This window comes from Numenius arquata, chromosome 14, assembly GCF_964106895.1.
Source record: "Numenius arquata chromosome 14, bNumArq3.hap1.1, whole genome shotgun sequence".
Lineage (NCBI taxonomy): Eukaryota > Metazoa > Chordata > Aves > Charadriiformes > Scolopacidae > Numenius > Numenius arquata.
The window spans coordinates 1,352,910-1,362,830 of record NC_133589.1 but is presented as its reverse complement, the minus strand read 5'-3'; the positions used below and the strand labels follow the sequence as shown (position 1 = coordinate 1,362,830).

Below are 9,921 nucleotides of genomic sequence, written 5' to 3'. Positions count from 1 at the left end.
CGCTGTTGAGATAGCTAGGTGAGCCCTCGGTGCCTGCAGAAGGATGGATCTCACCCCAGGAGAGCAACACCCTTTCCCTAAAAAGGTGCAGATGCACCCCAAAAGCGCAGGTCCCCCCCCCGGGCTGTACAGAGCCATTCTCAAGGCTGCATTAGCCCAGGAGCTGAAAGGCAGAGCCACAGGTTCACCCCCCCCGCCCCTGGCTCCTTTCCCATCAGTCGTGCCCACCCACCCCTGCCCACGGAGAAAAGAACTATCGGAACAAGGCAAGAATTCCTTTCCCTTCCCAAACCTGCAGGAAATTAACATCAGTCAAAGCTCTACCCACCTGGCAGCGGGAACACAAACACACCACAGCTTCCTGGGAGACACCGAGAAGCAGCTCCACAGCTTCTGTAATTAACCAGCCCTTCCACTTGAAATAACCCCCAGATCAGTCCCGTGCCCTCACGAAGGGCCTGGGCTCGGCTCTTGCTGCCCGAGCACTTGAGGATCCCACTGCTCAGGTGGGGTCAATTCACCCCAATTTCTCATCGGAGGCCAGAGGAAAGCAAATCTCTTCCAGCTCTTAGCTATTATCTCTCTCCTTCCAAGGTGCTGGCATGTCTCATCCCGAAGAAAAGCTTTCCCTTCGGTTTTTCTGTGTGCCTAATTGAGGACAGGGGACAAGAATTTTTAGGTGTAGAGAGCCATAGGACAGAGCTTGCGAGGGGGGGCATCAAAGCTCAGGAAAGGAGAAAAACCAGAGACCCTACATATGGCAAGGATAAGCAACCTCTGGTTAATTATTCTCCAGAAACACTACTAATCCTGCGTATAGAAATTCAGAATCAGGTTCATAAGAGTGAGTTTATGTCCCTGCAGCCCCTGCAGACACCTCCAGCTTGACCCACCCTGCCAGAAGCTCCTGACCCATAACCCAGCTCCTCCAGGACAAAGCCCTGGGCTGCCCCTGCTCCTCCATGAGCCAAGGTGCCTCCAAGAGCAGACCTGGGGCAGTGATTTTATAGCCCCTGCCCTCTCTCCTGGCACAATCTCATCATGAGAAAAAGCTGCACCTGCAGGAAAACCACAGCCAGGCATTAAGGATAGAGCAAGGACAATGTCACCCATTTCACCTTTTAAAAATCCCAAGTTCTGGGCTTTTTGGCTGACAGAGAGCGAGCGGCAGCGCGAGTGCTGCATTACAGAGAGCATCCTCACGGCACGGGTGGGTCTCGGAAAGGGGAAAAAAAACCTGGAGAAACTCAGAAATTTTCCAAGTTCATGGACGCTTGTATAATCCGAGATGTTCTGATGTCTTTGTACACCACGGCTGTTAGAGCTGCGGGAATTTGAAACAGGTAGTGAAATAGTAAAAGACATATGTTTTTCAGTGATAATGCATCAACCTCAGAAGGGAATGAGACTTCATAAAGCAGCTCTCTCTCTCATTCATAATTTCAACCTGCTGAAATGCCTACATTTAGTCTATCTGGCTACAAGCTTTTAAAGTATATATACGTTTATAAATCCCTGAGACGAAACATAAAATGAAACAAATGGCAGATTTGAATTATAGTTGTGATGAATATTGACATAATAAATTCTCTCCTCGCCCAGAAGAGTGGCGAGGGATTCCTTCCGGACCATACCATGTTTTCACCAGTCAAAACCAGCCACTTGTTCAATTTACAGCTTGCTTTTGGGCTGCAAGTCTCCACACACGTTACATGAACTCAGCTGAACATGATTCAGAACTATTTGGTGAAGAAAATCGTATTTCTAGAGAATTTAGGCTGAGATTTTCTGGGCTGTGCAAGGGCTTTTGCCTCCCAAGTTCAGGGAACCGATGTACCTAAATCCCCTGGGCAGTGCGTCACGGCATAATCTTTTCGAGGTGTTTCTGTACAGCCCTAATTGCGAGAGGAAGATGCTTTCATATGACAAATGAGCCATTTCCAACACCATGGTCCTTACCGGAGCTGCCATGTGTATTAATCGCCAACTCCCTGCCCCGCCTCGACCGGCTCTTGGTACAGAAGGGGGTGACAATTTAAACAGCTGCTTCTGGAACTCGTGGCTGCTGCTCCCAGCTTGGCTCTGAGCCAGATTTCCAGGGAAAAATGAATCCATTCGGACGTGACAGCTACACATTTTGCCATATCTTTATTGCACTTTTACCACGTCGCAAACAATTCCACAAAAATGCTGCAAAAGTAAGCCTAGAGCTGCCGAAAGCAGCTTTTTTACCCATATATGTATATATTTACACAAAACTATCAAAAGCGAAGTTGAGAAGCAGCAGCTCAGCTATGATAGTCTAGAAAGATAAGAGCTGCCACCTCCTTATGGACAAATAGTACAACTTGTCATTTTACATCACTTTGTAAAACCAACATTCAAGTATTCCTGTCAATGCACAATTAGTGACATTCCCTTCCTGTAACCACTGTTTATTATTATAATAATTATTATTTTTTGCCTTTAAAAGTTCATAATGCCTTAACCCTTTAAATGCTGAGTAGCTGGGGGGGAAAAAGCATTCAATTTAAATAAGATACAGTGGATTAGAGCACTTAAAGGGTTAACACAAAGTACTAAGTGGACCGTCACCACAAATAAAGTGTGAGTCACAAAACTATGCCGTCCCTCTCAGTTAAATTTGGTAGGTAGGTCTGGGGTTTCATAGATATACCATATATAAATACAAAATATTAAGTAAAGGCCTCCTTTCTATACAAAAAGGACAGGAGGTGTTTCGCTGCAGGACTGTTGTCTGTCCATGATCTGAGCATTTTCTGAACCTTTTCATAATCTCTCTTTAGGAACTAAGGAAAAGCATCACATTATTTTTTTTAATGAACTAAGCCTTTGCAGAGTCTACACTTTACCTACTTTGGGAACAATTATATCTCATTTCTGAATTCACTGAATTCACAAAGTGGCATATACAGTCTTTTGCAAGACTTTTTTTTTTTTTTTCTTTTTTTTTCCTTTTTGAATCTTCTTTTCTCGGCTGGTAAAAACGTAGTCTTGCCATTTCACTACCTCTCGGTCGCAACAGTGTTAACATCAGCGTTAAAGTCATTTTCAACCACATTGTCATAACCATCCTTCTCTATGCAGTCACTAACAGCCTTGAGGACAATCCGCAGCCGCCTGTCCATGGCCTCCAAGTGAGGCTGGTAGAGAACGGGAGCGATTTTATCTTTTAGTAAAGATTCCTTCATCAAGAGACTGAGTTTGTATTCCTCCTTGGCTAACAACTGTAATCGCAGATAGGTGGACTTCCTTATTCTAGAAGAGAAAAAACCATGCAAATCAGTATTTTCATCACTATTGGTCTTGTCAGGGCTAAAAGGCTTATCGTCAGTAGAGGGGTAACAGTCTGAAAACAGAATCACAGAATCACAGAATGATATGGGGTTGGAAGGGACCTCTGGAGATCACTTAGTCCAACCCCCTGCCAGAGCAGGGTCACCCAGAGCAGGTCCCACAGGAACGTGTCCAGGCGGGTCTGAATGTCTTCAGAGACGGAGACTCCACCACCTCTCTGGGCAGCCTCTTCCAGGGCTCTGCCACCCTCACAGGAAAGAAGTTCCTCCTCATGTTGAGATGGAACTTCCCGCATTCCAGTTTGTGCCCGTGACCTCTTGTCCTGTCACTGGGCACCACTGAAAAAGACTGGCCCCATGCTCCTGACACCCACCCTTTAAGTATTGATAAGCATTGATCAGATCCCCCTTCATTCTTCTCTTCTCCAGACTAAAAAGACCCAAGTCCCTCAGCCTCTCCTCATAAGAGAGATGTTCTAGTGAATTATGTGATGTGGAATGCTGAGAAGCAGGGACTGCCACGGTGTTACTAAGCTTTGGGAGGCGGAGAGGTTTTGAAGGTTTCACAGCCCCGAGCAGACAGCCCTCCTGCTCCTCAGTGGGGTGCAGCACTCAGGGGGGGACACCAGTCCCAACACATGAGGGGCAGGTGGCCCTGAGCTGGGGTGAGGGCGGTGGCAGCAGTGGCTCCTGCTGGCCGGGATGCCCAGAGGCTCCGCAGACACAGAGCTGGCCCTGGGTCCCAGCCATGCAAAGCTGAACCTCTAAATGTCATAGAATCACAGAACGGTTAGAGTTAGAAGGAACCTTAAAGCCCATCCAGTGCCACCCCCTACCCTGGGCAGGGACACCTCCCACTAGACCAGGTTGCTCAAAGTCCAACCTGGCCTTGGACACCTCTGAAAATCCTGACCATGGGCATCCTGGAAAGCCCTCGTGAAGCACTCAAAGGGGCTGGGGACAGTTTTCCACTTGACTTTATGGGACATTTATATTGTCCTCCTCAAGCTTCTCCCACAGCAGCTCCTGGCCACGTTCCTGCAGGGTCCTGGTCCCAACAAAGCACCAACATGGCAGTGCCAGCGGTTGGGGCTCGCTCGGGTCGGGCTCAGTGGCCAGGACCCCAACATCTCCCCCTCTCCCACCATGCAGTAAAAGATTCACTTGAACACTCCACTCTTGTTAGTGGAAACAGCCGTAACAAATGGGAAACAACTCCAGAAACAAACCTGCAGCACTGGTTTAAAGGCACCAATATGGAAAGTTCGTCATGGGAGTATTTTCCAAACCTGTTAAAAGATAAGAGCAAGAATATGACAAAGGCTGTTTGAAAGACTAACTTTTTTCTTTTTTTTTCCCCCCAGAAAGGTTATGAAAGGTATTTACCCTCTTCCATTATCCAAGTGGATAATAAATGTTTCATTTCCAAACTTCTCAAAGGTTTCGTAGTGATGTCGATCCATGTTACCTAGGGAATAAAGAGAAAAAAGACTGTTCTCGCTCTGGCTCGCTGGAGGGCCTGCAGGGCAAGGAGAGACCAAAGCCACCGCTCAGTGAGAAGCCCAGAGCTGCCCAAACGCGATGTTCATGTAGGGCAGAGAAAGCAATGGGTCCACTGGGCTCCTTCGCTTCTCCTGCAGAAAGCCCAGAGCGTGGGACACTGGAAGATGGGCTGTTCCACCTCTGGGAGCTTCTCAAGCTCTAGATGACCCATCAGGAGACAGAATGAACCTTCCCACCTTCCAGCAACTCCCTCCTGGGGTATGCCAAGGGAATCCCTCTCAAGTATGACGGCATCTCAGCTGCTCCAGGAGCCTGGTCATCCGTGAGGTAGCCACCTCCTGAGCCAGCAGAGCTTCACCAGCACAAACAAGCAGCAACGCAGCCAAGGGACATGTGCTGGGTGCGAGGGAGGAGAAAAGGCATCCTCCACGCAGAGATTTCAATCCGTATGACTTTGCTAATATCGTGGTAAATGTTCTGAACCACAACCAAACATCCTGGCTTAGCTCAATTAAGAACTTTGTCCAAATTTTCTGGCTGCCTGGGAAGCCAAAGCGGTACCATGGCTCATCCTGTATGGATCAGGATGTTCAGGATGCTACTGCATGGCTCTAACGCATGGATGGGGATGCTCAGGATGCTCCTGCTGGGCATTGATGCCACGCTATGAATTTTGTCTTCCTGGTAGGGGTCTTAAGCAGCTTATAGATGCCACATATGGCTGCAGGGCTGTGATCTGGCCTTTCCTGCTGCAGCCTATTGCAGGGATCGCAGCAGTGGCAGAGCGTATGTCCGTGCTGGCACGTGGCCGAGGATCATGGCTGTGGGCACCTTACAGGGACTTCGGCTGCAGCAGTTCACACAAGGACATCTCAGTGGTAACTACTGAGTTGGCTTGGAATTGGTCACTATTACCTGCCTGATAATAATTATTTTACTCCAAACGTTACATGAACAGAAAAAACTTTCTGATAGAGAGAACAGTGGCCTTTGTGACAAAGCAGCACCTCTTTTTGACAGTTTATAGAGGAAGCAGCAGTGAATACTACGGCCATGTGCGGGTAATGAAGGTCCTTGGCCTGTTCATTCATGGTGAAGCACTCACTAAAGCAAACCGTGAAGCCCTTGGCTGCTGTGAAGGACCAGCCTGACCCCGTCCATCACCGCTCTGTGTTTCTGAGCATCTCTGCTCCTTTAATCTATGCTGATGGGAACACACAACCACGGGAATCTGCATTTTCTCATCACCATCTAGAACGGCACACACAGAAAATGCAGATCCGTCCACGCTTTCGCAAACTGCTGAGCTATGCAGAGCAGTGTGGAAAGAAATGGTTCTTACTCTAATTAAATGTTGCATTTAATTTTTGAAAGAGATGAAACATACCCATTAGGAAATCAAAAACTGTCATATCCATTATATCCAGAATTCTGGTCCCACTGTCATACGGAGGTGTTTGTTTAACCTCTTCACAATAATCTGGATCAACTTCCCATCTGGAGAAAAACCAATATTTTGATATTTTATGTGGCATACAAAGCTTACTGAGTATTAAAAAGAAAATGTTATTTTGCAAAGATCCAGTTGTATCACGTTCGATTGAGGGCAGGGTCAGGTAGAGGCAGCAAATTCTTCAGGCTGCTTCCAGCAATGCGGGCAACCAATACAGGTCGTGACTGATGAAAAAGGAAGACAATGACAAGATTGAGAACTCTCTGGCTAAGAGCTTCAGGGTTTAGGAGACTAGCTGCACCATCGGTTGTACCATGAAAACACCTGAGACTCGCTGAGGGCAGCTGGGGGCAGGGAATCTCTCTCTCTCTGACAGGACTCAGGTCCCTTTGCATCCTCCAAAGCCACCAGAGGTTCCTGTCCCACCAGGGAGTTACGCCACTGAAGGTCCTTTCAGGCTCAGGACCATGAGCTGGAGCTCCTCACAAGTGTGAGTGCTCCGTCCCTTCCCAGGACTGGACCCTCTGAAGACAGGCAGATGCTCTCCTGACCCTCAGTGCTTTACATCGGGCCAGGGCAGTAACTGCAGAATTGTTATATTTTTACCGCCCTTCACTCCCCACTACTCACTCTGCTTTCTTGCGCTTGTGGTAGGAGCGTCTCCAAGGGTTTCTCCAGGTCTTCCTTTTAGCTAAAGACAAATCGGGCAGGAAAGCGGCCAGAGAGCCCTCGATCTGATCCGGTTTCCCACACAGGGCGTGCTCCGTGGAGCAGTAGTAGGAACATTCCCCATAGAAGCAGATGTTGTTGGCTGGAAAATAAAGGAAAAAAGTTTTACAACCTGCTCTTAAATTGCTGTTCGAGAATTCATAAAAGCACTGATGTATGTATGAGCCGAAATAAATCTCAGACCCCAAACCCCGTTACCACAAGAGTTTTCTTCCGCTGAAACCAGCAGAGAGACGCTCATTTTGGTGGCTGGGATCACACCCTGTGCTGAGCTCTCCGTGGCTATTTCCAGTCTATTTATATTCCAGAAAAAAACACAAATTTTATTTTTTTTAATCCTTTCCCTTCTCCTTTCATTTTGTCAGGTGGATACATCCTTTGGGATCTATTTGTTGCCCCAGGACCCCAAATCCCACAGCTGAACAAGTGCCACGTGCCCCAAATTAAGGCACCTTTCAAAATCTTGGCTCATTTCTTTAAGAACAGACAACAACATTTCATTCATTTACTTGCTGGTAGGAGAAGAACTGGCAGTTTTCCTAAGGAGAACTATTTACCATGAAGACTAATGTGGGGGTGTGTGGAAGGTGGAAATGGCGCAGATGGAACCCTGTCAGCACACATCCCAAGCACAAATCTCTTCCTCCACACATCACGTTACTCCAACAGCCACAGAAAAAGAACCCACAGGTGGTTTTGGAGCGTGTGTTACCTTCAAACCTCCCCAAAGCTGCCACCACAAACTTCTGTTCCAACAGGAACACCCACCTCTTCACCAGCACCCCCTTCTCAGGTGGATTCCCTGGAGGTGGGAGAAGGCAGCTCATCCCAGTCCCCTCCAACACTGGACTACAAACAGGAGCACAAAACTCGTCTTCTTGCTGTGCTACAACTCTTCTGACATTGCTTTATGCACATAAAATGTCATTAGACTCTGCCCTTTCCTTATGGTAATGCAGGAAGCTGAGAAGTCACATTGCTCCCTAATTCCCCACAACGCCTCCAAATTCAAATCCTGCGCCCGAGCTCCTCTCCCCTTGGGCAGGATGAGGAGAAATGAGGCGGGAAGGGCTGGGGAATGGAGGGAGGTGATTTTCTGCCTGCCACGAGGCTGGGAAAGGTAAGCAGACCAAATATTTCAAGGGGTTCCAAGCTGCCACAAGAGACGCTTTACAAGGAATCCCGTGCAGATGCGGAGACGGTAGGAGCTCCCATCTTTCCCCGTGCCCGGGTGGGAAGGCAGAGCTCTTCCCACGCTGCAGCCGGGGCCGGAGCTGCCGTGGGGCTCGTGCTCCCCTTCGGCTGCGTCACCATCACCAGCTCGTCCCTGGAGGGAGGGAGACCAGGGGATTTCATCTCAATCGCCTGAGACAATTTATGTTGGAGGGTTTCCATGAGCTGTCCCCTGCTGGCAGCGGATCCGATGCTCCGTTATCCGCCGCTGTGCCCGCTCTGCACCGAGCAAAGGGCCCGGGCTCTGCCCCGCGATGGAAACCCGGCCTTTCCCAAAAGGAATTACATTAAACAAAACTACATTTTGCCCGGTGGGGAGATAAATACCCTGTTTAACAGTTTGCTTCTGAATTCAACTTTGGGAACGATGAAGCCCTGCTCCGAAGTGTCAACAAGGCGACTGGGACTAATCATCTGACACTAATCACAGGCTGGTGCCCAGATGAACCTGCAGGGAAGCCCAGGAGTGGTGGCAGTGGTGGCATTCGCTGCTGCTGGGTGACAGGGCCAGCCCGTGAGCTCTCTGTCACTCGCCGGCCACTCGCCCCACTCTTCCCACTTGCCGTTTCCCCACCGAGCCCCGTGGCCTGTCACGGTAGCCCACCCTCCCCACGACGGGAGGATGGCTCCTGGCATTCAGACAGCAAACACAAACCCCACCAGTGTGTTTCTCGGGGAGAAGTGACTTTCAACGACAAAGCTTTTTCTGTGGTACGTTATCTCCACGGCTCCTGCTGGATTGCTGGGGTAGTGGAGGTGAAAGGATGCTGTATCTCACATTACAATTAAAGAAATCAGCTGCTTTGATCGACACAGAATAGACATGCGGGTATGTCTACCCTGGTTCTTACACAGAATCGAGATGAGGTGAGAAGCAGCTCAAATTCTCTGGGGAAACGTTCATTTTTAAGGTTTCTCAAAGACGCAGAAGGAAAAAAAGAAGAAATACCAAATATAGAAAAACCCACAGTTTCTCATTTAAGACTTCAAGGTGCGGCAGCAAAGCCTCTTTGGAGCCCAAGTAGGTGACCCACATTCTGCACAGTGGGCTGGGGGGGATTTCCAGAGAGAGCCCAGTGCTTCGCCCGCGATCCCACGTTAGAGCAGGGTTTGGCCTCCCGAGGGCAGAATCCAGAGGGAAAGGGGAGGTGAGGTCTCACTGGAGCGTGGTCCTTCTCCTCCCGTTGAAACTGCCCGGCCCACGGGCTCCTCTCTGAGGTGATGCAGGTGTTTCTGCACAGACCCCGTCCCTGAAGTATCGGGTGGGAACAGGACGAGCGGCAGCGCTGGCAAACCAGGAGGGGAGGGATGTTTGTACGTGCAAATTGTCCAAACCCTGAGCATCTGCGACATGCAAACTCCTCCCTCATTAGAAACCCAAACTGTTCCCCCAAAGCACTAGAGGCCAGAGAACCCCGGGCCATTTCGCAAACGTCTGATTTTCATTATCTGAGGCTGAACGGACACAATCCGTAATGAAATCCACGCAAAAAAATCATGGTCTGGTGATCGAAACTCCAACTAATTACAACAATTAAGAACTAGAGCGTCTGCGTACTCATCTGCACATTTCCTGTGCGTCATTCCCAGAGCTGAACAATAATTCTTCTTGGGAAGAAAAGGAAGAAGTGGAGATACCTTAAAGCGAATTGCTTGGCAGAGCAGTTCTTTTATTGAGATTTGCAT

General features: G+C 48.8%; 1 protein-coding gene across 1 annotated transcript in view; it reads right to left on the bottom strand.

Moving 5' to 3' along the window:
- Window positions 1-2,138: 2,138 nt before the first annotated feature.
- Window positions 2,139-9,921, bottom strand: part of FAM20C (FAM20C golgi associated secretory pathway kinase) — a 58,609-nt gene continuing 50,826 nt past the window's right edge. The window contains exons 6-10 of the mRNA XM_074158396.1: window positions 6,904-7,084; window positions 6,208-6,317; window positions 4,704-4,785; window positions 4,547-4,606; window positions 2,139-3,279 (exon numbers count right to left, since the gene is read on the bottom strand). Coding sequence (XP_074014497.1) covers window positions 3,027-3,279; window positions 4,547-4,606; window positions 4,704-4,785; window positions 6,208-6,317; window positions 6,904-7,084 — 686 coding nt within the window. The 3' untranslated portion in view covers window positions 2,139-3,026. The remainder of the gene's footprint in view (window positions 3,280-4,546; window positions 4,607-4,703; window positions 4,786-6,207; window positions 6,318-6,903; window positions 7,085-9,921) is intronic.